Source organism: Apiospora phragmitis (assembly GCF_038363925.1).
Source record: "Apiospora phragmitis strain CBS 135458 chromosome Unknown utg000006l:1.0-5683423.0:1.0-5690449.0, whole genome shotgun sequence".
In the NCBI taxonomy this organism is placed as follows: Eukaryota; Fungi; Ascomycota; class Sordariomycetes; order Amphisphaeriales; family Apiosporaceae; genus Apiospora; species Apiospora phragmitis.
Genome location: NW_027117404.1, coordinates 842313 through 869123, shown reverse-complemented (window position 1 = coordinate 869123; position 26811 = coordinate 842313). Strand labels below are relative to the sequence as shown.

Sequence of the window (26811 nt, the reverse complement as noted above, 5' to 3'; positions counted from 1 at the left end):
GCGGTTACCCTGTAGCGTACCCGGTAACGTACCCTGTAACGTACCCGGTAACATACCCGGTAACGCACTCGGTAGCGGGTGGTATGGCCGGGATTGCTGAACGGGAGAACGGGACGTACGGTTAATACATTCACTATAACAACACTACTACTAGCATATTAACGGCGTTATGGACTTTTATGGGCTGGGATGAAGCATGGGCAATGGGATGACGAAAAAGGAAATGCACATAAACTACTAAATATGATACCAATAGAACGTTGCTTCAACCCAAGTTTATTTTATTTCCGGTATTCTGTCATCTGTACTTATGAAGTTTGCAAAGCAACTGATGCTTTACTGTACCGTGACCCACCTGGATCTTTCTCTTCCGTGTGCGCCATAAGTTGCATCCTTTCCTATTTCGGTCCCCATCAAACGGCTTAGAAACGGCCTTCAATCCCAATGGACCGTTTTCAAACGGTCCAAGCTTCCCAAGAACCGAGATCCATAGGTGTCGTAAAGGCCCATCCCCAACGACGCAATACTTATTTTCTCTGTGTAAGCACAATTCCCTGCTCGGAAGCGGCTTGGTCGACCGCCTCGGCGCCTCTCTGAACCTTGTTCAGAATGGTCGTGACCATGACCTTCGTGGGGTTGACGTCACCCTTGAGCTCGTAAGGGGATCGCAGGTGCTCAACGCTGATGCCCTTGGCCTCCTGCTCCCGCTTCCAGTCGTCCCAGAACTGCTTGAAGGCCTTGCTGGCCTCATCCTTGCCGCGCTTCTCGGGTCCGACCCACAGCTCGTTCTCGTCGATGAATTCGTCTGGGTAACGGGTGCCCGGGTTGTACCGGGCCACGCTGTCGAGGAAGAGGTTCAGGACCTCGACGTGCTCGGGCTCGATGACGGCGCCGCTCTTCTCGAGGAGCATGATGGTGCCGAGCTGCGGGTAGATGCGCTGCAGGTGGTACTCCTCGTTGGGGTCGACGACGATGACGTTGCTGCGCGGCTTGTCGCGCTCCTCGAGCAGGACGAGGTTGTTGCGCCGGTTGCGGTCCAGGTTGTAGCGGGGCGCGCGCTTGAACAGGTGGCACGCGGCGTCGTTGCGCAGCGTGGCCGGGTTGACGTCGGCGGCGGCCCAGCCGTGGGCGCCCATGGCGTAGCAGCGGAAGAACCACTCGAGGCCGACCTGGCGCGGGCCGACGGCCTGGTCTTGCTCGATGGCCTGGTGGCCGTCGTCGTTGTTGGTCATGAGGGGGACCGAGACGCGCGTCACGACCTTTTGCATGCGGGAAACCTGGTGGGGGTCGGTGTAGGCCACGGCGGTCCAGCGTGCCAGGGAGCCGTCGCCGTGGATTAGGAGGGCGGGCATCGTGGCAACGGCCTTGGTCAGCGTGGCAAGGCGCTCGGGCGGGCCGGCGGCGAAGTTCATCTCGTACATCTGCAGGCTGTCGAGTGCGTGTCGGAAGTCGCGGAAGTCGGTGTCGCTGAGGACAACGTTCTTGCCCTCGTTGCAGTCGGGGTCAGCCATGGTGGCAAGGAACAGCAGGTTGCCGAAGCGGGGGATCAGATGGGCCGGCTCGCCCAGGGCCATGTAGCTCTTGTTGAGGGGGCAGCCCGGGACGGGGCTGTCCGACTCGCAGATGGTGACTAGACCATGGCCGATGTCCTCGCGGCCGATGAGCTTCAGGTGCTGGTTGACGCTCGAGACACCGAAGGTGATGCGGTAGCGGCCGATGTGCTTGTCGGCGTAGATGGTCGTCTTGCCCTTGGAAACCTTCTGCTCGCACCAGACGAGCTTGGGCTTCTTCTCGCCGGCGGGGAACAGGATGCCGCGGACGTGGGACTCGGAGGGGCGCTTGCCGTCGGTGAAGCCGTCGTAGGTCTTGCAGAGCGTCTTGTGGTGGGGGTGGTCCTTGACCTGGCACTCGCGGGAGCAGTAGAGGGCCGTCTTGCAGCCGCCGCAGTAGTCCTTACCGGGCTGCTCGCAGTACACGCACCGCTTGCGGATCTCAGGGTCGTCTCGGGGGTATGGGGAGGGAGCTTATCCTGGAAGATGTCGGAGATGATCTCCATGACCTTGGCACGCTCAATGGCCATCTTGCGTCGAGTTGCTACGTCCATGGTGTTCCGGTGAGTGATGGTAAATCAGACGGAATGTGGTGGCAACAAAAACTAAGGTCTTTCCAAGTATCTATCAGTAGGTATTCATAAACAAATACAGGGTCTCGGAATATTGACTTACTTGTTGTGGGATCGAAACTGTGCTCAAAACGTCCTGGCCGTGTTCGATGAAGGCAGGGAATCTTCACGTTGGTCTGTTGATGGTTGGGACGAAGAGGTTGGATGTTGTGAGAAGCGGGAGACTCGGTGGAATAAATACACAGGAGAGGAGGGTGAATACTGCACCTGGCAAGTGCGAATTTTCACTCTTTTTTTGGATTGTAAGGCACAAACGTTGGATGATGTCGTTGCCTGTGGTATTAAAGCTCATTGAATACAACAGGTGCTAGCGACGGCGACCCCTTTAGGGCCGGCACAAGACTTGGATATGCTGTCCCAGGGTATCTTGCACATATCTCTGCTCCTCTGGCACTCTATAGCCTTGCAAATATTTGATCCATATCATATTATTGTGGGAAACAGTGAGAACTTCCTTGTACTTTGTGCTGTGCTTTGACTAACCCTGGCGCATAGTTAACCGGAGTAGAGCATGTGGCAAAGCTTTCACAGAGCACTGCGGATAACTCTGACCTTTTAAGCCCAGAATATGCTGGGGCTTGATAAACCATGGGACGTATACTGATAACTATCCTCGAAATAGGGGCAAAGATGGTGGTGCGTATAATAAACGGTACTACGGGTTGACGACTGTTTGATGCACACAGCGGGAGCCGTCGTGTAATTCAAGCAGACGGAAGCGTATTAAGGAAATGAGCTCAATCACAATGCTTTGGACGAGACCGGCGTGCAAAATCATAATTGTTTAACTCCAGCTTAGATAGGTTAACCCCTTTCGACCGGTAGGATTAGTAGAAACCCTTCAGGTGAACCTATTTTCCCCTTGGTTTCCTTTGTCACAACCTGAGCAAGGAAGTGCGTGAGCAACAACGAATGACAATCCTGGAATTCAAGAACACATGCACTCTTGTACGGCCCTGACTGATATTTCATCCGTCGCCCGCTAGATTAGAGCATATGTAGATATTGGACGGAATGGCCATGCCTACCCCTGGACTGGCCCTACTCCGCTCTAGTTGTTCACTCTCGTGTATTTGATGGTGATCGGTATATAGTTCTGGTTGACTGTACTTTCCCCTGCATGACCGTTAGCACATATCCTCCTCTCTTCGCATGCCGCAGTTTGGGGGGCTTACCATCAAACCACTTGACATTCCAGCCGTCGTCGGGGTCCGCCAACGCCACCCACTGCCCACCCATGTCGAGCTTCAGGCTGTCCTCGGCCATCTTGAAGGAGTTCCAGTTGGTCGTGCTGTTGGCGGCGGTGCTCAGGCCGGCCGGCATGGTGACGTCGACAAAGTCGCGGAAGGCGCCCTGGCCCGTCACGGCGATGGCATGGTCCACGATGCCGATGGGGTAGGTGTGCAGGGTGCTGCAGCCGGCCTTCTGGCTGGAGGCCGGGTACACCTGCACGGTCATGTAGTTGTCCCCGCTGCCGTAGACGCCGATCTGGTTCGCCTTCATGCGCAGGACTTGGCCGTCCAGCTCCCGGTTTCCGCTGTTGTTGCCGTTTGTCAGTATTATGACGTGTCACGTGCACTGGCTAAAAAAGGGCGGTCTAGGGGATGGAGTGCTGTGCTTACCCTGAGACAGTGAGTTTGTACACATCGATTCCGGAGGCGCGGTTGTGGACGATAGGAGAGGCCATGAGGGACTTGGCCGTGAAGGCTAGCGACATGATGGTGTTGGTCCACTTCATTGTTTCCCGAATTGATGCTGTGAACGGATCAGTATGGACAAAGATGGTGAATGAGCAATGATGTCGTAAAGGAGTCGGAAATCTAAGTTTGCAAGCTGATGCCAAAGATAGAACGTGTTCATTACCTACGTGTGACGACCTAGCGAGACATGCGGGCTGGGTCTGAAGGATGCGTGCTTAATTAGAGACATCCTCCCTACCCATCAAACGACCGGATTGGGAACCAAGGAATGTGCATTCCATTTGCCCCGTCAGTGACACCATCATGGTATGGCATCACAGTAGTATGTAGAGGGGTCTTTGTTATATCTCTCCTTGTCTCTGGGCGAATAGGTTCAATTCCATTGCCACTCTTGTTAGCTGACAGTGCAATGGTTGATTGGTGCCCGTCCTCGTGGGTGGTTACATGAAGTTGGGGATATACAGGGCCCCAACTTCCCAAGTCGCCCACTAAATTTGGGCCGTGGGGACCCTGCTCGGCCCCTCGTAGAACTGCCTGCACTTCTCCAGATCATCCATCCACAGGCTAAAAGCAACCACAATATATTATTTATTAGCATGCCAAGCAAACCGGGTCTGCACGGAAGTAAACAGATTGGAGACTTTCCTCCTCGTGGCCATGGCACCCAGCTTTTGTTTTCCTCGCGTGGTAACAGGACTGTGTGGACTGGACTGGTAAAGCTTCTTCCGAAGCCGAGGAGGCGTACATAGTTGGGTTGGGCCAATATGGCTAACCACAGTCACAGTCACGGCGCAGCATCACCTGAGCTAGAAGCCTGGAAACATCCGACCGTTCGCAACGAAAACCGGAAGCCCTTATCTGCTGCACTGCGACTGCATCGCCAACTTGAGCATTGGTAGAGTAGGTCGCTTGGAGCCTTCTTGGAACATTCTAGCTAGCCTGCTCTTAACCTTGATTCTTGGCCGTTGGCAGTAGGTCCATGCTGTTTGTTGTACTTACACTTCGACAAAGCATTGGCAACCAAACCCCCAAGGCTTCTATCGGACCACATCGCCTAACGCATCTGCTGCTCTTGGTATCTCTTCGCCAAAACTTCACAATAGAGCGTGGCCGATGGGAGCCTTCGGGAACATGTCTCGGGAACGTGTTGTCCAACACGCGCCGCAAAGACCGTCGAAGAAAAGAACCCGCTATCTGTCCCGTGTACCCAACTAACCCTACGACTTCACTTTATACTTCACACATACGTGGAGGCTGCGTTTCATTGTACATAAGTAACGGCAGCTAAACGACTTCCTCGTGGTATTCGGCTGGTACCGGATCATCCGGCTACAATAAAATGACACTTTCCGGACCCAGGTCCTGGCGAGGTGTGGCGTGGAGGCTCGTGGTTACTGCCATTAGTCTTGAGACGATGGGCTCGGCCACCTGTCGGGCAAAATCTAGTCAAAGGGTGGCAGCCGTTTCTCGGGCGGTCCTGCACTACAGAGTTCCCATTTCAGAAAAGGCGTGATACGTTCATAAAGCGAAGCAAGCTAGATATCATATCCAGTGAGTCGGTACCGATTGTGAACCAAATCTCTTTGTGTGTGTAGCATCTGGTTTCTGATGCCGACAAGCAGCTCGCCATTACGTCGGCACAGGTTGCGAAGGAGCCATGGGTACAGGAATGTGATGACTCGGCTTATCAGTTGCAGGATTGCATCCCGCAATTCGCTAGCCGGATGGCGCCCGACTTGTTGTTGTGTTCTTCGTGAAACTGCTGTGGCCATCTTCAGATGAACAATAGAGTTTCAACGGCGCAGCCGTTTTGACCAGCAACGACAGCAACGAGCGCCTCTCAATTTCGCTTTGACTGTTTATGTTTACGCCCGAAATCTTGATGAATGGCTATTTCAAGGAGGAATGCCGGCCTGCGAACTACTTCTGCTGCTGGTTCCGGGACAATTAACGCTCTGGAATGTTGTTTGATACAATCCCGTCTACTGTAACGCTTCGCCCCAGACATCTGGGGAAGGAAACCCACTCACGTCATTCCTCTCTATCGTCATCGGCTTCCAAAAAGCCTGCGCAGCTCGAACCAGTCCTCGAAATGACCGCTATGCCGTGGCTTGTGCGGACGACAACGTCGTCCTCGATGGGGTCGCCGAGATCCTCACTCGGACACTTTTCCCCTACGCGTGATCAGTCAGCCATGAGCGTCAGCTATATCCTTCCTCTGATGGACGGAGCGACCGGAACAGTCCCTCTGACACACGAACATTCAATTTGGCTGCTGCTGAAAACTGATGCGACGCATTGCATGCGCGCTGTCTCCCAGATCTTTTCCGCCTTCGCGACTTCACTCAATCGGAGAAGGGGGCAAATGAGTTGGAAGGAATACCGGGAGATATTTCTCTACTCAGTGCTTTCGATACTCGAACTTCAATTCCTACTAACAGCTATCCCGATGTGGCTCATGATGCCCGGTATTTTCGTGTTGCCCCTCCTCTTGATCGAATGCAGTTTGATCTGGACTTTGATTCAGCTTGTCAACAGCGAGGATCGCTCTTTCGTCTGCCGCTGGAACGGGACTGACGAAGAAAGAGAAGAAGGATGGGAACATTATACGTGGGCTGTGGTCGGCGGCATGGAATGGAGTGAAGATCACCTCCGCAAGAAGACCTTGCCCAAACTGACGGAACTCTTCAACCACGATATGCACACGTTTCTACCGTATCGGCTGGGTTTCCCTCTGGACCTGATCACGAGATTCCTTCAGCGGACCCTGCAGGTCCCTACGCCAACCTCGACAGCCGTGTACAATCACGTTCGTGCCAACTGCGTCAAACTGCGATCAAAGCAGATGAACATCATCGTCCACAATACCGGGGCGCTGGATATCGCATGGGTCATGTCACGCCTGTGTTCCGACCTTCCGCCAGGACAGCAGCTAGGAAAATTCAACGTCTACACATTCGGATCCGCGATGCCGGAGATGACACTACCGCTGGGCAGCCACAACGGCCACGAGGGCCACAACTGCAACTGCGAAGACTTCCCGGAATACCCGATCGTCAACCACTATGCGTTCGAGGACGACCCTTTTGCGAAGATCGGCGTCTTTCTGGGCGCGCGCCAACGCATGGAGGGCCGCGTGGTGGGTGCCGTCTACGGGCTGCAATCGTCGCAGGGCTCGCGCAGCCGGCGGTCCAAGTCGTGGCTCGCGAGCGGGGGCCGATTTACGCTGGACGACTACCTCGACGCGCTCTTCCCTGATGGCAACCCGCGGGCGGGCGTGCTCGGCGAGGTGTGCCGGATCGAGCGCGACGTCAGCGATGCGGGAGCTCTCGGCACTCGCCAAGGCCGTGCGCGAGGTGTCCCGCAAGGGCAAGCGGCTCAGCTGGACGGCACTCGGCGCGCTCGCGGGCCACGGCTCGTCCAACTGCCGCAACGACCGGAACGAGATGGCGGGCGTGGTGTCGCTCGAGGAGGCCCGGCGCATCGGCAAGTCGATGGAGGGCATCCTGGGCTACGAGAACAACCTGCTGGCGGCCTTCGTCCGGGGCGACTACCGGCTGCACCTGGACGAGCAAAAGGGCTTCCAGACAGGATGCGACGAGTGCGATTGAGTTGAGGGATGGGGGATGCGGGATGAGGATTATGGGGTATGGAAGGGGGGCCCCCCTACGACGACCACTGACTGGTGAACAAGGTGGAAAAGGAATGACGCTAACGCTTTGACGAACTTACGCTTTCTTCTTCTTCTATGTCTGTATTCTCCCGTACGACCTGTCCACGGTGCAAGCACGGGAAACAGGCGTACACATTACTATTTTCTATTACCTCCGAATAGTTTATTACCTCCAAGAAACCCAGAATTCAAAGATCAAAATCCAAAATCCGCAAGCCCGAAGTACTGACTCGAGCAATGAGACCTGGGGGTGACTGATGAAGATGTGCACGCAGCCCATTGAGTTCCGTCTTTTGGCAGGGATCATGTCGATCTCCCATTTTCCGGTGACGTTGAATCAGCTCAGAATTGACAGCAACCCAATCCATTTTCCAGAACCCAAGCGGGCCGCCGCTAGGTTCCTTAGCTCTTTCAGTTAGAACAAATGAAGGCAGGAAGGGTTCAGCTAGGGGTTTATTAAAGCTCAGGTTGCTAAGCAGCCTGCATAGCACCGTGTGTCCGTTAGTACTGTAGATAGAGAGCATGACATGACGAAAGGGGGCTGTCGAGGGGCATCCCCTGGGCTGCTGGGCCTAATACTTGGTGAAGTTGGGGCGGCCGAAAGAGAGATCTGCCAAGGCCTGCCCACTTAGTCTCTGGCCTGTAGGTGACACCAAGCTACGTCTTCATCAGCGTTGCGCTAATCAAGCACAGAAACATGGGCCTCGAAACAGCATTCGTAAGGGCGTTTCAGCCCACACTCCACCAAAAGCTACACTTGGATCCTCGACTCTTGTCGACGGCACTCCGCATTGTGTTTTCTATTGATGAATGGCTGCTTTGGAATAAATAAATACTTACGTATGCCTGCTGGCCGGGATCCGAATCGATCGTCAAGATTGCCTTCAATCTAATGTCAGTCTCCCTTTTTATTTACATATCTCCCCTTATTCTTTTCCTTCTTTATTGACCCAGTGTGTCGTCGGGATTTGCTCATCCGGGGGTCAGGAACCACAACAGCAGTAACCGGTCGGGAAACGGGAAGCATCAACAGCAACGATACCCAGCAACACTTCACATATATACATTTTCTTGAACTATATCATACCATACACACACGCCCACACGCAATACCACTTACTCATATAACGATTTTTATATATACCTGGCCACACACATCCCTTACTAGCTGGGCAAAATGACGGTCATCGACGACATCTTCTACTACAGCTGCTGCTTCATCGTGGTTCTGCACTCGCTGTCCGCCCTGCTCGTCATCACCCACGGCCGCTGCACCGTCTACGCGGCGGCCTTCCTGATCGCGAGCGCCATGTGGCTCAGCCTGAGCGTGCTGAACCTCTGGTTCTTCCTGCCGACCGTGGTGCAGGACGCGGCGGAGCTCGTGCGCGGCTACGAGGCGCCGCCCTACTACGCCGGCGACGGCAGCTTCGACTGCCTCTGGCGGGCCGCGGCGCTGCTGCGCGCCGTCGTCTTCGGCAGCGCTGCCTCCTACTTCTACATGATGCTGTTCGGCTGGTTCGTCGGCGCCATGTCCCTGTCCAACGCCCTCACCATGTGGCAGCGCGAGGGCTGCGACGCCGTGGAGCCTCACGGCCACAGCAGCCCCGCGGCCACCTGGCTCCTCCGCGCGGCACACCGCGTCGAGGGCTGGGTCGCCATCGAGGACCCGGCCGCGCAACTGCCGCGATGGGAGAAGGAGGAGGAGGAGGCGAGCCAGGACGAGAAGACTACTACGGCTGCTGCTGCCGGTGGTATTACGAAGACGACAATGACGACGGAAGAGAAACGAGCGGAGGAGGTGCGCCGAGTGCGCAAGGGTGGCAGCTTTCTGTTTGCGGTGCCCCGGCGGCTGCATTCGTGCTACATGCTCCTGCTCGCGCCGCAGGTGAAGCTGCCCGCGGGGTCGGGGCGCCAGGCGGACGCTGTCGAGACCTCCGAGAAGGGGGAGGTATTATAGAATGGGAATGATTGGGGTTGGTTGGCCCAAGACTTGTGATGGGGCTACAATTTTATGGTTTAATCCATAATGAAATACAAGTTTGAATGAAGAAGAAAGTAAAGTACAAACCGTGTTGCGTTCGTTCATCTGCATCTCACAGGCTTTGGGCATGTGCATTGCATTGCATCGACTGAATATCTTTTGCCGCGATCTCATTTGGGTCAGCTCTGCATCAACTCTAACCTTCTTGTCTCTCCTAACTAATAGACAATGTCGGCCACTCAAGATCCTTCCTCTCTATACATCGTCAAATTTGTGTCCAGGACATTTAATGACGCTTTCCCACGAGCAATTCTCTCGATGTTGGATTTTCACGACGTCATCATGCCATCATCCAAACTCGAAACGTATCATGTACCCATGCCTGCGTCCTCGGCAATAGATATCCTCTCCTGACTTGCGCAGACAGACTGCATGCACCTATATTTACTGAAAATTACCGCACTCGTCGCAAAAGCCGAACGAGCGCCATGATCTCCAAGGCGGGAAAACCGGGTAATGATAAACCCCCGCGTGGAAATCCCTTTAGACGATCGGCAGCATTGCAACATGCACAAGTGCCGAACCACTCCCAGCGCGACATCAACCTTCCTCCTTAGGCACTGAACAAATTAAGGTGGGTGGTATCTTCTTGGCTGCACACATAGACCAAAACAACTCAACATGGCGATATAAGGAGGCTGCTCGCCTGGGAGGCGATTGAACATTGAGCTATCTTTCCTCGACTCTTCCAATCGTCCTGTTCCCACCAATCGGCAAAGCAATTGAAATCAACTATTGTCTTTCCCACGCACGCAACAATGGTCAGCGTCCGCATCGTCGCGCTCCTAGCGGGGCTCCTGGGCGCCATGGAGATGGTGTCGGCGGCCCCGACCAGGAGCACCCCCGACTCCGCCTCCGAGGTCCCAACTAGAGTGATGGTGGAGGACGACGTCCAGCCCGCCGCTGTCGTGACGCCCCCGCCCTGCGTGGCCATGACGCCGGCCCCGAGCGTCGAAGAGACCCAGGCCCGGTTCGACAAGTTCGCCAATGCCTTCTTGGTCACCAAGAACCTGACCGAGGCGTTCGAGTACATCGCCGCCTCCTACAGGGTAAGCAAGCGCCTTTATCGATTGATAGACTCCTCGAGTCGCCTTGTACTAATACGAAGGATGATGCATGCACAGAACCACAACCCGTTCGCAAGTGGTGACGGCCCAGGACCGGCCCTAGATGTCCTCGGTCCTATCTGGCCAAGCACGCAGATCACGGTACTCGGCACTACGTTCCAGAGCCCGCAGGGCTGGCTGCACTATCGAAACAGCATGAGTGGCGAGATTGTCGACAGATACAGGTGGGATGCTGGGTGCATCGTCGAACATGTAAGCATGCCGCCCCGTCCTCGACTTCAATGCTGTTGCCCTAGAAACGATGAGTCAGCCAGGTGCTAATGGCGAATCATCACCAAATCATAGTGGGATCAGGGGGAGAAGTACCCTGGAACTTGATGAGTCCTCCTGGGCAACAAGGCGATGACTTGCCATGCACCCGATCGGCAATTTGCCTTGCTGCCAGTTCGGTCTTGTGGATCTTTGTCAATTGCACTGTCCGGATGCACCGGTCGCTTCGAGTTGCTACCTTTTTTCATGGCAGATCAGCTGTCAATCAAGTAGTAGTAAGCTGTACGCATGAATTATCTTGCCTAGCCAAGGCACACCTGGCGCCAACGGCGGAGCCCTGTTTCGTTGGCGCGTATCCTAGTGACTCAGGCATGACTCTGCCCAGCACTACTGTATGTTCAGGCAGAGCTGCATCTGTAGAGTACATGTGTATTTAATAAGATAAACGAATGCCCCGTCATCCCCCCGTACTAGGAAACAATGTTTCTGGTCCAGGCATGGCGGATATGACCGTCCATCCTATTACAACTGCCCATGATCGGCCATGTCAATCAGTCGCTGCTGCGACTACACAGCCCGAGCCAACCCCCGAGCTAGCAGCAGCTAATACCCCCTTAATAATTCCGCCCCAGCAAGATGGCGGCGGCGGCAGCAGCAGGAGCAGCACCTGCCCTCTCATCACGAAGCTCCCGCTGGAGCTCCGGAACGCCGTCTACGCCCTGCTCCTGCCCGCGACGCCGCCGCAGTACCCGTCCGCCTTCCGCCGCTACCGCATGCCTGCCGAGGCGCGGCCGCGCTTCCTCACCCCGGCCGTCGCGCAGACCTGCCGGCAGCTGCGCCACGAGGTGCTGACGCTCTACCTCGGCGGCGACAACAACCTGTTGCGCGTCGGGCTCTGGGTCCAGGAGCCCTGGGACGTCCTGTACCTCGAGCGCTGGCTGCAGGACCTCGGCGACGACGCGCGCCTCGTAAGGCGCCTCGCCGTCAACCATCAGGTCGACTTTTACCACACGAGCGCCCGGATGCTCTCGTGCACGCAGACTGTCTGGGCCGACACCACGTTCACCGTCGTCCAAGATGATGACGAGGAGGTCGTCCGGATCGAGTGCGACTTCGGCCGCCCCGCCAACCCGGTGAGCGACCAGATCCCCGCCGGCACCGTCTGTCTATGTCCGATCACTGCGCGCCTACCACCACCATCAACGTGGCCGTCCCCCGGGCCCAAGACGGCGGACTGCGCCCTCGCGCGCGCCGTGTACGCGTTCCTGGCGCTGATGGACCGCGAGGGCCAGGACGCCTTCGCGGTGCCGCGGTTCCCGACGGGCGAGGACTGGAATCGCGGCGAGGGGCTCTGCCCCCGCTGCGGGGCCCGGCGGTGGTATCTGCAGGGGCCCAAGACGGCGGCGTACCGGCGGCGGCTCGGGCTTGGGTTCGAGCCGGGCGCCATCGTCTCTGAGGTGAATGGAGGGGGTGGAGATGGACGGTCTATCACGAGAAGTGGGCGCACAAGACCTTGGCGCCGCATCCGTGCAATAATATGTGATCTTAGGTTATGTGTGCTTACACGACGATTAAGGAAGGATGTACGGGTATATTTCAGTGACTGACCTCCTTTGAAACAAGCTGTAGCTGGTTTAAACTGCCGTACACGCTGCTTGACTTCCCTGACCTGCACCAGCGACATATTATACATCCGTTGCAACATCCAACATAATATATATTGGGATCCCCTCACATGCACCTCCTTATATGATCATAACTGTTCAACTGTATCCTGAAAGGCATGACTTATGAACCGCCCAAGTGAAGTAAGTTCCTTGTCATGATTGTTGAGTATGCTCGCAAGACAAGAGGGTAAGTTCTTTCTGGCATAACGAGTTCCCAGCTTGCTTGCGGATAGAAGGTCACTTGGAGCGCAGCGATCACGGAAGATCAAAAATCGGAACAGGATATTAAACAATACCATCATCATCGCATGAACTGTCTTCCATGATGGCAAAAACAGAATCAAGTCCTGAGGGAGCGGGACCAGAGACGGATCACTCCGGCAGCGGCCTGCTTCCCCCAGATGACTCTGACAGAGCTTGCGCACCTGTGAAGAACATTTTCGGCTGTGGTCACAACCTAGTAAATATAATCAAAAATCCCCGAAATCAGATGTGGTGAACTCCATAACGGCAGAACACCCAGTTTTCCCCAACCCAGTGTTTTGTCCAAGCCCGCTCCTTCAGAATAAAAAGTTGGAACCATCACAATCCCAGCAGTACCAGTCTTTCCCATGCAACCCTCAAACAGGTGTCAAACAATGTTGTCGTACAGAAGTGTTCTGTCCACAATAGGACTCGTGCGTATATCATAGTACCTGAGAATATCTTCAAATTAGTATTCGTATGTCGGTGTAGGAGGAACGGTCATGTCCAGCAAAAAGGGAGAGAGCGTATGGGTGAGGTGACAGGTTCACGTTCTTTCCAACTGATCACTTACCTTGGCGGAATCAATAGCCTAGTTCTCAGCGGCAAAGTCGCGGACGTGGGTGCGCTTGTAGTTGGTATTGGCGCTGCCGCTGCCTCCAACGTTGGCTGAGGCGCCGACGCCGCTAATGCCACCGTTGACACCAGCATTGGCACCGACATTGCCACCGACACCGACATTGCCACCGGCACCGACATTGCCACCGGCACCGACATTGCCACCGGCACCGACATTGCCACCGGCACCGACATTGCCACCGGCACCGACATTGCCACCGGCACCGACATTGCCACCGGCACCGACATTGCCACCGGCACCGACATTACCACCGACAGAGGCGCCCGCGCCGGGAGCACCACCGGCGCCCCAGGAAACACCCACGCCGGGAAAGCCGAAGCTGGCACCGACACCACCGAAAGGGGTGCCGGCCTTAGCGCCGACACCGTTGAGGCCAGCGTTGGCACCGACGCCAAAACCGGGAAGACCAGCTTTAACGCCAACGCCAAAACCGGGAAGACCAGCTTTGACGCCGACACCGCCGTTGCCGTTGACGCCGGCGTTAGCACCGACACCGCCGAGACCAACATTAGCACCGACGCCAAAACCGGGAAGACCAACAGAGCCTTGGACGCCGGCGTTGCCGTTGCCGCTGGCGCCGCCGTAGCCGTTGCCGTTGAGGCCGACACCAGCACCGATGTCACCGAGGACGTTTTTGCCGACGCTCAGGGCCCCGCCCACGACGGGTGCGACGATGCCATCGACAGCGCCCTTGACGACGCCACCGACAATGGGGAGGGCGCCCTTGACGATGCCGCCGACGGTCTGAAGACCGACGCCAACACCGGGAAGACCAGCAGAGCCTGAGACACCGACGCTGCCTTGGCCGCCGTAGGATCCCTGGCCCTGCTGCTGCTGCTGGGCGGGCTGCTGCTGGACGGGCGACGAGGCCTGTTGCTGCTGCTGGGCGGGCTGGCCGTAGGAGTTGGCGGGCTGCGCCTGGACGGGCGACGCGGCCTGGGTGGAAGCGGGCGCGGGTGCGGCGACCTGCGTGACCTGGGCGGGCTGGCTCTGGCTGCCGTACGAGTCTTGCTTGTGGTGGCCGTAGTCAGCGGCAACGAAAGGGGCGGCTCCGAGGAGGAGGGCGGCGACGACGGCGTTGGTCTTCATCTTGAATGACGGGTAGTGATGGTGGGTTCTGAGTTGAGTGAGTGGATCAGGTACGACTGGGTGAGCTGAGCAATGACAACTTGCGAAAAGAGTGTGTTGGATGAAACGAGTGACTGATGATGATGATGATAGAATGTGATGAGGATAAGAAGAAAAATTGACGATGAAGGTGGAAGATGCATAACCTTTATAGAGGCTGGACTCGGAGCTCGTTCGAAGGCCGTGGCTACTCTCAAGCGGGCAGCTAGCCATCGGCGAACCCCTTTTTTTCCTGTAGTCGAATGCGCCACTGGGCCCGGCCCTCTCACCCCTCGGTATTGTGACATTTCACCACGCGTCACGCAAGTTGCGGCAGAGCCAGCCTGTCATCTAATCTCTCTAGTGTTATTGAAGCAAACTTCAGGGACACCAAGTTCAGAGGACGTATTTTGATTACCCAAAAATCTAAAGGAGATGGAACTGCCGCCTATGACACGATCACTTCACCCGGAAGGAGACTATGCTATGGTCACGGACCTGAGCAGCCCATTCTAGTGGCAGCAGGTTGACAGATACTATGTCATGAAGTCATGGTTCACTACTGTTGATACAAACACCTTTGATGTGTTTAGCTGGCATCTAGTCATCATAAATTCGAGGCGATAGCAAGCTTGATCTTTGCTAGCTGGACTACGGACATTTTCATGGCATCATATCTCACCAACAGAGTAGAATTGCTTCCGTTTATTGATAGAATCTCGCTGTAGAATATTCTTCTTGCCATACTTGATGAAACAACTACCCATCCCTCTCACTCCAGGATCCTTCTGGAACTAGCACCAGGCACCGGTATCCAATATTATTCATTGCAGCCAGAATCAGCCATGGGTTTTGATTACTCTTTCGAATGAAGATACCAGTCCCTTTCAAATGCAGAAAGTATAATGCGTGGCGGCTTTGATGCCCTTCAAGTTGGAGTTGGGGGGATTAGCCGAGTGCGTACGCATTCAGGGACTACGGGGATTCCGGTAGATGATCAATGAACAGCCAATGAAACCAGGGGTATTCGAACTAGAGCAAACTGAGTTTGTATGGCAGTGGATGAGGGGCTCGGTAAAGCTTGCAGACTTTACTACGAGTAATGTGGCGCAGACTCGGCAACATTCAAGTTGCCGCCAGGCTTAGGACTAAAGGGCATAGCATAGTCACCACGGAATGACTTTCAATGTCGAGACCGGTCCCGAGATGCGGATGACCTGAGAGAAGCCACGGCCATGACACACTCGATCACTTAGAGTTTCCAACCCCTTTAGTAGGTGCTCATAGGCCTGTTGGCTGAGGACACCTGAGCACCACTTCGACGACTCAAAGAACCTCGAGAGCGAAAGAACAGCCAACAGCAGATGGTCTAGGACCAAAGATGTTCAAGAGGCTCATCTCAGCGTTACTAGCGATTGGAGGCAGATGACGGTTTGTCATCAGTATAAGCTGCTTTCTCGCTCAAATTGTTCTACCTGACACAGCCCAAGTCGGATATTTGAATTTGATTGTATTCAAGGAGTGTGTCTTTGTTCTCGGAAGTGTGCCGAGAAGCCGACAGGCCATCCATCCGATCCCTAGATCGATCCGAATGGCACATGACCAGCACTAAGTAATATGGGGTATAAAACATTATCCGCTCCCCACTAAACACCGCTTTGCTAAACCCATCTCATCCTGCCTACCCTCATTTCCCAATGAACTCCCGAAGACGTTGCGTAATTCCGTCTCCATAGCCTGTTTTATGCATGCTATTCCTCTGTTGGAAGCTGCCAGGGCAACATCGATATTATTACGGCCTGCCTACTGTGGCTGGTAAACTGGAGTGTTTCGTGCCGGAGCGGACCAGCCCCCTGAAAGCCGGGTGGGCCCAGAGCGAAGGCTGTCGGAGTAGTGCTGTTGGCGGTCGTGTGGGCGGTTCATCCACGCTCTCCCTCAGGAGAGGCCTCCTTCCATCGTCTGTGGACGGGTGCCGTTTGCCGGTGAGGATCTGCCACGTCTGTTCTAGAGAGGCCTCGATGTCTCGCCACTCCTGGACGAACCCGTCCCGGTGCTCCTCCGTCATCTCGGGTAGCTGGAGGAGGTCTCCCGCTTGGTGGTGCTGGGATGCCATGACTGCGAACGCATCCTCTTGGGCTGTCGCGTGGTGGTGGCGGACGTTGGCGTCCGCGGTTGTGTGCGGGTGGTGTTGAGTGACGTCCGGCTCTGCAGCGTCTTGCGCAGTATGATGTCCCGCTGCACTTCCTCCTCCCATATTAATATCGAGCGGCTCAGCTTCCGCCGCCGCTCGTAGTCGTCCCACGTCAGGTTGGGGTCGCGCAGGCACGCCTCCCGGTAGTCCGCCCACTTCCGCTGCCGTTTCCGGCTCCACAGCAGCAGGGCGGTCAGTATTATGGCGAGTATTAGGGCGCTGCCGAGGACGGTGGAGATGATCATCAGGTTTCGGCGGTTGTCCGGGCCCGCACTGCCGGGGAGGAGTCCGATCTGGGAAGGAGAACGACTGTAGGGATGATCATGGCGAACGATTGGAAAAAAAAAAACTACTTTTTTGTTTTGGTATGTATTATAATAATAAGCGAGAGAGCATGTTAAGATTATTGTTCATCTCCGTCTCGGAGGGGGGTGAAAGCGACCGACTTTGGGTCAACCTAATCTCAGCTACGCAGGCATTGTCTGCGGGCTAGAAGAAGGGACGGCGAAGGAGAGGCTCGTTCGATAATAAGTAAAGTGAGTAAGTAGGAAGTATGCACACCACTCCACCCGCGACCGAGAGACAGTGAGTCCGATGCCATCACATTAATACCCAACTGCAGCCTCCACATTGAACTTGACTGACTACCCCCCAGCCCTCCCTCTTTGCCGGACTCCAAGAAGACCCCTCGCCATCCTCCATCGGTTCACCGCATGGAGTGTGGTGGGTCGCTGTCTCCCTCCCCGCATTATCATCTATTTTTGACCACCCGGAGCTATCGACCACCTCAAACACCCGTCTCTTCCCCCTCCCCCTCCGGAGGGGGGAGCTCAGCCACTATGACACATCAGGTTGTTTGCCCAGTCAGCGAATAAAATGGAGGGCAAACAGTTGCACAAAAGTCGGATAGGGCCCATGATCAGCTGCAAGGAATGAATTTGGAGAGAGCAAAACCGGGTTTCACCTTATCATGTATGCACACTGGTATAGAGAAGTTTGGTGGCCGGGGCCTGGGAAAAGGAACATTTGACAGCTCATTGGCCCGCCACTAGCCACGTCAGTGGACAACACGAGCATTGGCCTGCAGCTGCACTTCTCCTGCACTCTCTAGACCGACCGGCTCGCTGGGCCTTACGGCACCGCCGTCTGTTTTCGGGTTTTCCACATGCCTTGCAATTATTTCTTGTAAATCCTAGGGGGGACTTGAGACGAACGAAAACCTTTACTAAAAGGCGAGGTTGTCTATGCTGCTTACTGTGGAATACGTGTCAAGGTGTTTGGGAATTCGTCGAAGGGTCTCTCCCTTAATCAAACCCGCCACCCGTGGCTGTGCCCCGCTGTCAACTGTCTTGTTGCGCCATTGGAGAAAAGGCTGGACTAGAGAGACATGTTCGACTCATCCTTGCCGAGATATGCAATAACAGATGGAAGCAGAATCGCGAATTGGGGCTGATCAGCGGATGACGACTGGATTACATTGAGTTCATGCTGAGATTCTGTCAACGTCGCAACAAACGTCGGTCTTGTCTCATTCATCAAATGACCTCCCGTTCGAACGGCAGGAGAGGGTGAAGCCAATGGGAACCGTGTCCGCACCGATCTGATCCAACCTGCAACTCGAAGTCGTCGTGGCCTCGTATGTATTCAAAGACACTGCACGTCCCTGACGCAAACAATGCCGGATAGAGAAGATCTGCCAAGGTCGGTTTGGAGCACTGGCAAACCCTCACAGGCTCCTTGATATAAAAGTAATAGTAAGCGTGGTAGAGCGATGATGCGCAGTAATGTAAAAAGAAAGGGACCTGGGGCTGTCTAGTTCGGGTTCTAGAAAATCGTGGGGTTGATTCCCTGACGACTAGGGTCGCACGCAGCACGCCTTACAGTACGGAGCACCTAGAGACCCGGTGGCAAGTGATTACCATAGGAGGCCAGTCTGACCATTCAAAGACTGCTGGTGCTTGCAAGGATATTGCACGCAAAGGAAAATCATCAGACCTGGACGCTGCTCAGGCTCAAGTTATCGGATACGTTAGAAGACGGACGGATCTAGCCTCGAACCCCCCAAGCCATTAACAGGGCACTCATTCGGTAGAAGGGTCGATTGGATTTCCAATACTTATGTAACGTCAATTGCAAACGAAGGTTCCGACCCTTAGGGGTGCAAATCTTCGAGGCGAAGAGAGGTGACCTTAAGCGTAAGCTCATGGCCAATTCCAGATCGGCTGTTCAGATGAGTGAGATGGGGTGGAGCAAGGTTCAAGATGGCATCTGGGAAGTAAGCATACAGACACTGGAACGGCCCGGGGGATTTGGGTTCTGTACCCTGAGTCTGTGCTTGGCAGCTTTCACTTGATGTTTTGTCATGAGCTGTAATGAACGTCCATCAATCAATCTTCATCAGTAACGTTCGAACTGAGATGAGTGCATCTTTTTTGAAGGGTGAACTGAACTGCTAACCCTGCATGCATGTCGTTGTACCCAATCGCGCCCGGGTGATGCGATTTGAAGCTGCTGGTTTACGATCCCTATGACCATGCGACACATGGGTACAGGTAGTAAGTAGCAACCACTGGGAGAACGGCTTGGCGATTTTGATCGTTGCCGCTGGGCGTCTTATCAATTCAGCAAGCTCATCAGTCTCGACTATCAGTCCTACCCACACCTCCTTTTACTGGTGACGGGGCTCAATCAGGTCGGATTGGCACCACCAATACCACGTCTGCCGCCCAGGTCCTCTGGATGAAGTGAAGGAACATCTACTTGGCTGCGGCGAACTACAAACTAGTAACAGCAACTGCCCAGACTGTCTCCCCCGGAAGGAACAGAGAACTTACAACTACGAGTGCGCATTGCATCGCTTAGCCGCCAAGGTTGGGTATATGTAGCTATTAACAGCATACACCGCGAGAGAGACGGTCCACTCGTGCGAACTCTACAACGTGCACTGAATTCAGCTGCGCAGCCAAAGCAGCTAAACGGAGAGGAGAGGCCTTGCGCTCAGATCGCGCTCCAGATGCCAAGCGAACTCAGCAAATCGGGGAGGATTCCTCACTCACTAGTCATTTGACTCCCGCCCGCCCAAGACATGCATGACTACCAAGAGCTATTGATCACGCGGAATCACTACCAAGGTCCGGCACTTTTTACTGCTGTGGCAGAAGCTGTGGCAGGAGACAGGCAACGGCGCGACCGGGAGGAAGGGGGGGGGGGGGGGGGTTAGCGACACAGGCACGAAGCAGCCCCCGATAGCATGTGGCAATCGGGCATATGAGGTAACCCTTCTGTATGTACGATGTACGAATGCCTCGGGAGGGCTAGGTACAAGGCACAATGCAACCCCCCATGGGAATAACGTTCTGACACCCGGTTTCACAACGACAGCGCGACCGACAACCATTGGATCGGCGGGGTGGCAGCCAGCCAGTCTAGACGCCTCCTCCAAAAGGAGCATGTTGTACAATCCTGTCCAGATGATGCGCTAGCGTGGGCATGGCCACACCAACCGCCTGCCCAACCAGCGCAACCCGCGCAACGACCACCAAAAGGATTTCTTTTGGCTGTCTGGGCGTGTGTCTTGGTGGTCGGCGCGAAGCATGTGAAAGCGAGGATTTGGGACACCGGCGTCTGGTATTCATGCCTCGTTATTATTTTCCAGCTGAAAGCCAAAGTTCGTCGTGTCTACTCGAAACACAACCACGTCCCCCAGGAACAGCAGATGACAATGCATGCAATATCAGTTCGTCGGCGGCATATGCCCATTTAGTCTTGTGGTTCCTCTTCTGCAAGAAGATGCCGCCCACTTAAACCTCTCCGCCTGCTCGCCTTCTTTTTCTTTGAGAAGTTATTATTGTCCCTATTTCCTCCTGAACCGCATACCCCCTCTTCTCTCGGCTTCTGGTCTCCAAATTCAAATTCTCAATAGTCGTTGCCAAGTGGATAGTCTCTATTTGTATCAGTGCGCTGCCCACAGCGACATCGGGCGGTAGACCCGAATGGTTAGGCTCGCCCTTCCACTCCACCACACTGTAACCAGTGACAGCATCCCGTCAATCCCTCGTGGCTTTCTTCATGCAGGGAGATCGACGAGGAACTGGTAAATACCACTACATTAGCTGAATCTCCCATCGTCCGGGTTTCCCCATCCTCTGGACGACGTCTCCAGGCAATACTGCCTACCTACATTACATACAAACAATTACAGCCACTGGATTCTCGTCTGCCTCATTTATCGACAACAACGTCAAGAACGGCCACCAGCTCTCTCTCGTCATTTTCGCCCAATACTGGCAGATTATAACCAGAGATCCGAGCGGTTATCTAGTGCCCGTCCCCACCGCAACGGCCCCTCCCTGTCTTATTCAAAGAGCAACGAACGGCGCCAGTGCAACGTGGGGAGAGATTTGCTCTTGCTCAAGCGGGGTCACGATTCTTTCAACTCCTAAGCCTCATTTGGGACAAGCGACGGCAGACCGCCATTCACTCAACAAAATTGGAGGTGCAAATTCCCGGATTTGTGGTCCGCTCGAACCCGGAGCTTCATTCGCGATCGGCTAGCACCGTTCCTAGGGTTAGACAACCCAGCTCACCGACTTATATTCTCCTATAGTGGAAGAAGACGAGGCTGCGATTTCATCATTGATGCCCTTGATCACCAGACTGTGGCCACGGCACTCGCGTTCTATCGGTCCGGCTCCGAGCAGTACACTTTGCCGGTGCATTCGCCGCCCTTGCTCAGCAGACGGGAATAATACGCGGTAGAGAGGAAAGAGGGAGTTCCCGCTACTGGTCCGCGCACACCAATAGTAGCAGCATTCATTCGAATCGTCCATACCTACGGACCATCCTGGTTGAAGTCCTGGTTGGAGTCCTGGTCGAAGAGAGGGGAAAGAGTGCTCCGGTCTAGCACTACTGTACTCTCCTGCATGCCGACCTCCAAACCACATTGATCATCTTGCATTCGCTTAGCAGCCCTAACGCGCCTGTGTGCCAATGGCAACTGATCCTTTTCCTGCATATTATCGTCTGAACTACCCTTCCCACTTGCACTCTATCGATCGCGGCCGCCGCTGCATATGTCAATATTCTCGTGTACCCACTTTGCCTCCAGCGTACCGCTTTCTGGAAATTAGGATCGAACCCATCGGTGCGTCTCGTGAGCCTGGCTCCAGACACAGACCGCAACTCCATAACGACCCTGCCTGCTCGCCTTGGGACCAATAGCTTTTCACCGCAGCAACCATCTTTGTCCCTGAGCTCCTTTATATGGTAGCTGGTTGAACCACAAACCCGGGAATTGTCTCCAAATAGAGTCAATTAGACTCGTCGATTTTCTTTGTCCGGACTCCTGGGAAGTTCATAAAACCGGTTGTCCCGGCCGTATTTCTTAAACACAAGCCGCTTGCCCGCGAGTGGAACATCTCTTATTCCCATGCGTCAGGGCAGATACACCACGGATCTCCAGCAGAATGGTACTTCGTCGTGATACCGGTCTACGCCGGTCATTATCCAGGACAAGCGTCGCGGCCTCCGACGCCACCTATCACAACCTTCACAATAACGAGATGTTCGAGCCAGTCCGGCCCGGGAACGCAACAATCCAAACCAAGCCACCGTCGACATGGAAGAACGTCCCGTTTGTTCCAACTCCCATGCGACGACAAGATTCTGGCTATGAGTCGATCCCATCAGAGTCCAAGTCAGTAGTGTCGCGTGGCTCTAGCCGCCGCACATCCACAACTTCCTCTTCTACCTCTTCATCCCATGCGAGGCCGCGGACACGACCTTCGATTCACCGGGCGAATCGCTCCACCCCTACCGGGTACACAAGTGGCAATACGCTCAGCCGTCCTGGCTCGCAGCACCAGCAACAGCAGGCCGTCGCGTACTTCCACTTCCCCAACCCCGAAGCCTGCGTCGGCCACGAAGAAGAAGACGAGTCCGACTCGGAGGACGACGAGCTGCCCGGCCCACCCGCCTACCCCGCCGCCGCCGCAGACGACGCACTATTGGACCAGCGACCACACGCGGCGGCTCGAGTACGCGGCCATCGACGCGGCGAGCCAGGGCGTCAAGGGCTGGATGCTGCGGCACGTGGTGCCCGACTGCTTCATCCCCAAGGAGAACCGGCGGCTGCGCTTCGACGACGACACGGGCAGCGTGCGCCGCTACCGCCTCGAGCTCGACGACGTCCCGGAAAAGGAGGGGAGCGGCGGCAGCGGGCGAAAGCTGGGGTGGCTGTTTGGGCGGCCCACATCACGCTAACACTCACTGCCCGGTTTCCATCTAATGACGATAACGACCAACGACAACAATAGAGCGGCACAGCGACAGAGCGACATACACACTACTTTACTTATACTTGCATACATGGAGAAGAAGAGCGAACCTGATAAGCGTCGGGAAGAGAGAGAGAGAGAGGCGACATGGTTGCGTTGTATATATCGCGTTGCGAATTTCTGACATTTTTCGGTTTTGCATTCCGCATGGACCTGAGGCGTTGATATACCCACCCCGTTTGTTTATAATGCATTTGGGAAATCGAGCGGATTGGCTGGGGCTTTTTGGATTTTTGGGGCATAGCGCAGGGCAGGGCATTTGCAAAACTCTAGGGGGCTGAAGGGAAACATAGCAAGGTTCAGTTTATAGTATCGATTTTGTAATCGTTGGGAGATCGTCGAAGAATGAGAAGGACGAGATTAGGCAATACCATTAGAGCGGTGGAAGTCGAGCTGCTGTTAGCAAGTTTATTAATTGATTGGTCTATAATTCAGGATTTCGCTGCTGGTGAAGTGAATGGCTGCTTGACTCTGTCCTTCTAGGGTGGTATCCGTGGCCCTCTCACATTTCGGAGGCAGCAGACCTCCAGCTTACATGACTACATGTATCTCCAAGTACACGAAATATAACCTGAGTAGAAGAATACTTAAACATATCTCAGAGCAACATAAATAATGAAGAGTTTAAAAGCTCGCATTATCTGTTTATTAAAGAAACTATATAGTTTTCTCTGCCTGAAATGAACAATCATTTCATGCGATAAGGAATAGGACAAAAAAAAGAAAAATTTAGCTCGTGCCCTGGATCGAACAGGGGTTGCCAGAATGGTGATGGTAAATCAGAATCTGGAGTGATAGCCACTACACTACACAAGCTTGGGCAGTGTCGAAGGACTTGTTGTAATCCGATCTCGTTATTTGCAGCCTATATTAGCTGCGCATCTTTTACTCAACTTGTCAAATATCGAATCTTGCTGTGAACCATGCTTTATTGCGAACAATCTATTATCTCAGTGCCTACCAGATTTTCGTCCTGTCTGTTAAATTTCTGTACGGAATTTTACCTTACGTGCAATGCATAAGCATGTGGCAAGCACTTGGACGAGAAGCAGCACAGTCCAAGCCAGTTTCTAGGTTAGTGGGCCAAAACTGCCCTGCAAAAGCAAAAGCATCGTACTCAACACCACTTACCTCGAGTAATCACGTACTTCAATACCTTGGGCGTAAACGTCACGGTAGGTTAGTACTTATATGAGTACAGGCATGCGCTCAAATTACCACGCACCGGGGAAGACCTGGCGCCACCCGTTCAGGAACGCCGCCTGGTACCCTGGCATGTCCGGGTTGCTCGGGTGCCACTCGTCGGGCCACGTCCGCTCGTCGGGCGACGCGTGCGACCAGGCGTCGGGCTGGAGGACCTCGGCCTGCTCGAGCATGACGGCGGGGAAGCCGTGGTTGGTCGTGTAGATGGAGCAGTAGCGGCCCAGCTGGCGCGCCCGCAGCAGCGTCACCGGGGTGAGCCGCTCGATGTTGTATTGGAACTGCGGCGACAGGTCGGCCATGATGAACTCCTTGCGTGCCACCGCGAATTCCATGCGGGTTAGCTTGCTGAAGTCGTGCTGGATCTCCAGGTTGTCGCTCCAGCTGACCGACTTTCGCGGTCCTGGGCTGCTTGCGTTGCCGTCGCCGTGGACGCGTTTCAGGATACTCCGCAGGCCGGAGTAGCCGCTGTCAGGAGTCGGCGGCGGCGACAGGAGGCTGCTCTCAGGAGGCGCATCGCTGATGCTGGCGGCGCGCTGGTTCTTGAGGTACGACGGGCTGAATTGGAGTTGATATTGCTTGACAGGGGCGAACTCGTCCTGCACAAACCTGTACTGCAGCATTTGGCAGTTTTTCCAATTTACCGCATCCTCGCCGCTCTCCCCGCCGACCAGAGCGCGAAGCATGTGAAAGTGGGAAACCACGGCAATGATCTCATCGTACCGCAGCGAGTCCGCCAGACGGTAGAGCGACTCGCGCGCGCGGTGAGCGCGGGCTCGCACCGCGTCCTGGTCGTCGCGGAACCGGCTCTCGGGCGCGCGGGACTGGTACTCGGGCGTGGAGATGTTGGCGATGGAGATATTGTCGCCGAAGAATTTCAGCAGCTCGAGCTGCGTGCGGGGGATGTTGATGGTGTTTCCCTCCCCCGTCCGGCGTCACCTCCATCAGGTACGGGTCTAGGGATATACGCTTGCCTTCGTGAATCGGGCCGGAGAAGCATAGTATGGCCGTCTGGATGGTGCGGAGAGATGGCGAGGCGAAAATCGCCGCAATCTTGCCGTTCATCTTCTGGGCATTCTTGTTGTAGAAGTCTCGGGCCTGGTCCTCGCCCAGTTGGGTCAGTTCCGGGTCAACGAGGTCCCAGTTCTGGGTGACATTATGGATCCCTTGGGCGTGTCTGATTAACCAAATAGTGGCAGGCATCTTGTCTGTCGAAGATGTTTTCGGTTCTGGTAATTGGTTCTTCTCTTTGTGTATGGAGGTGCGGGTGCTTGGTTCGCTGGTGTTCTTCTCATGTCAAACTATCCTACATCTGGCCCTGATATACCCCCAAGTGCGACATAACAAGCGTATTGTATCATCACCTTGAATGGGAATGTTGTGTGATGCCTTGCCTACACAATGCTATTGTTGAGATAACAGACAAAGCCAGTCGGGATTTCGGCAACCCGCACTACCTGTCTCTTTGTTCAAACTTGGATATTATTACTTTTAAGGCATCTAGCCCGGAAAACCGTCTAAAACGCGTTCTGCGAGAGCACATTTGTTCGTGGCCTCCCTTTTCCTAAGGAGGCTGTTCTACACACCCTCGCCATGAGTTTCCGTCCCGAAGCCCAAGTACTTCTTGGCGGAAGCCATGTCGCCCGTATAATAAGATCAAGTCGAGGCTCACGCATTGCCATAAGGTAAGTTCGGATGTCACCTGGCTCAAAATTGTGGACAGAGGAAACGCATAGCACATTCAAAAAGAGCTAAGTAGACGATAAAAGAGGTCGCGATGAAAAGTCGGGTGAATCGAATACTAGTTATTAAAAGAGTTGAGGATAATCCTGGGCTTGGGAAGCGATGGCATGACTTGTGGCGAGCGGGCAAGTAATTGAACGATGGAGCATGCAGCACGTGGTGAGAGAAACCAGGTGGAGGGGTCTGCTCAAGATAGTTGTAAATCAGGCGGGCAGACACTTGACTGCTTCATAAACAACAGCTAAGATGCAGTCTTTCTTCTGCTTCGAGGAAATCGAGGGAATCGACAGTCTTGTTTTCTATATTTGGGATGTTTCTTGAAGTTTGTTTACTTGCTTGCATGGGTCTGAAATGGGATTGAGCACCTGATTTGCGAGACTACATACAACCTGAGGGTTGCCAGTTCCCCCCCTTGTCAGTCATGTATTGGTATGGGGCGTGCTAATTTTTTCACCTCACCTGAGGGTTACAAAACCTCATCTGAGGGTTACGGAGGTTTTTTATGTACATTTTATTCGGAGCCCCTGCCCGTCGCAGCCGTCGCGAATAGAGGCAGCCGTATGTGCCCTGTAATTACAGCGTATGTGCCTTGTAACCGTTACGAATAAAGGTAGCGTATATGCCCGATAATTATAGCGCCGACGGTAGCTCGGTGTAGGTTCGAATCCGATCGGGAGCAATAACTTTTTTAAATTAAAAAATATATATATATTAAATAAAAATTAAATCAGAATTAAATTAGAATTAAATCT

General features: G+C 54.5%; 10 protein-coding genes across 10 annotated transcripts; 5 read left to right on the top strand and 5 right to left on the bottom strand.

The window, feature by feature from the left end:
- Positions 1–527: 527 nt before the first annotated feature.
- PG994_005546 (uncharacterized protein) lies at positions 528–2104 on the bottom strand (the record flags this gene model as incomplete). The annotated part of the gene is made up of 2 exons (XM_066856955.1): positions 528–1964; positions 2060–2104. The coding sequence occupies 2 exons, from the start codon at positions 2102–2104 to the stop codon at positions 528–530; spliced, it is 1482 nt and encodes a 493-aa protein (XP_066716224.1).
- Positions 2105–3233: 1129 nt separating this feature from the next.
- PG994_005545 (uncharacterized protein) lies at positions 3234–3920 on the bottom strand (the record flags this gene model as incomplete). The annotated part of the gene is made up of 3 exons (XM_066856954.1): positions 3234–3298; positions 3358–3719; positions 3805–3920. The coding sequence occupies 3 exons, from the start codon at positions 3918–3920 to the stop codon at positions 3234–3236; spliced, it is 543 nt and encodes a 180-aa protein (XP_066716223.1).
- A 2411-nt stretch (positions 3921–6331) lies between these two features.
- Positions 6332–7493, top strand: PG994_005544 (uncharacterized protein; the record flags this gene model as incomplete). The annotated part of the gene is given in 2 exon segments (XM_066856953.1): positions 6332–7192; positions 7209–7493. 2 exon segments carry the CDS (start codon positions 6332–6334, stop codon positions 7491–7493), a joined length of 1146 nt encoding a protein of 381 aa, XP_066716222.1.
- Positions 7494–8732: 1239 nt separating this feature from the next.
- On the top strand, positions 8733–9512 carry PG994_005543 (uncharacterized protein; the record flags this gene model as incomplete). The annotated part of the gene is made up of 1 exon (XM_066856952.1): positions 8733–9512. The coding sequence occupies one exon, from the start codon at positions 8733–8735 to the stop codon at positions 9510–9512; it is 780 nt and encodes a 259-aa protein (XP_066716221.1).
- Positions 9513–10354: 842 nt separating this feature from the next.
- On the top strand, positions 10355–11041 carry PG994_005542 (uncharacterized protein; the record flags this gene model as incomplete). The annotated part of the gene is made up of 3 exons (XM_066856951.1): positions 10355–10645; positions 10721–10915; positions 11009–11041. 3 exons carry the CDS (start codon positions 10355–10357, stop codon positions 11039–11041), a joined length of 519 nt encoding a protein of 172 aa, XP_066716220.1.
- Positions 11042–11430: 389 nt separating this feature from the next.
- PG994_005541 (uncharacterized protein) lies at positions 11431–12469 on the top strand (the record flags this gene model as incomplete). The annotated part of the gene is given in 2 exon segments (XM_066856950.1): positions 11431–12390; positions 12401–12469. The coding sequence occupies 2 exon segments, from the start codon at positions 11431–11433 to the stop codon at positions 12467–12469; spliced, it is 1029 nt and encodes a 342-aa protein (XP_066716219.1).
- Positions 12470–13435: 966 nt separating this feature from the next.
- On the bottom strand, positions 13436–14572 carry PG994_005540 (uncharacterized protein; the record flags this gene model as incomplete). Its single annotated transcript, XM_066856949.1, has 1 exon — positions 13436–14572. One exon carries the CDS (start codon positions 14570–14572, stop codon positions 13436–13438), a length of 1137 nt encoding a protein of 378 aa, XP_066716218.1.
- Positions 14573–16651: 2079 nt separating this feature from the next.
- Positions 16652–17026, bottom strand: PG994_005539 (uncharacterized protein; the record flags this gene model as incomplete). Its single annotated transcript, XM_066856948.1, has 1 exon — positions 16652–17026. One exon carries the CDS (start codon positions 17024–17026, stop codon positions 16652–16654), a length of 375 nt encoding a protein of 124 aa, XP_066716217.1.
- Positions 17027–22246: 5220 nt separating this feature from the next.
- On the top strand, positions 22247–23042 carry PG994_005538 (uncharacterized protein; the record flags this gene model as incomplete). The annotated part of the gene is made up of 2 exons (XM_066856947.1): positions 22247–22716; positions 22739–23042. The coding sequence occupies 2 exons, from the start codon at positions 22247–22249 to the stop codon at positions 23040–23042; spliced, it is 774 nt and encodes a 257-aa protein (XP_066716216.1).
- A 1288-nt stretch (positions 23043–24330) lies between these two features.
- PG994_005537 (phosphoglycerate mutase-like protein) lies at positions 24331–25519 on the bottom strand (the record flags this gene model as incomplete). Its single annotated transcript, XM_066856946.1, has 2 exons — positions 24331–25206; positions 25256–25519. The coding sequence occupies 2 exons, from the start codon at positions 25517–25519 to the stop codon at positions 24331–24333; spliced, it is 1140 nt and encodes a 379-aa protein (XP_066716215.1).
- Positions 25520–26811: the final 1292 nt, after the last annotated feature.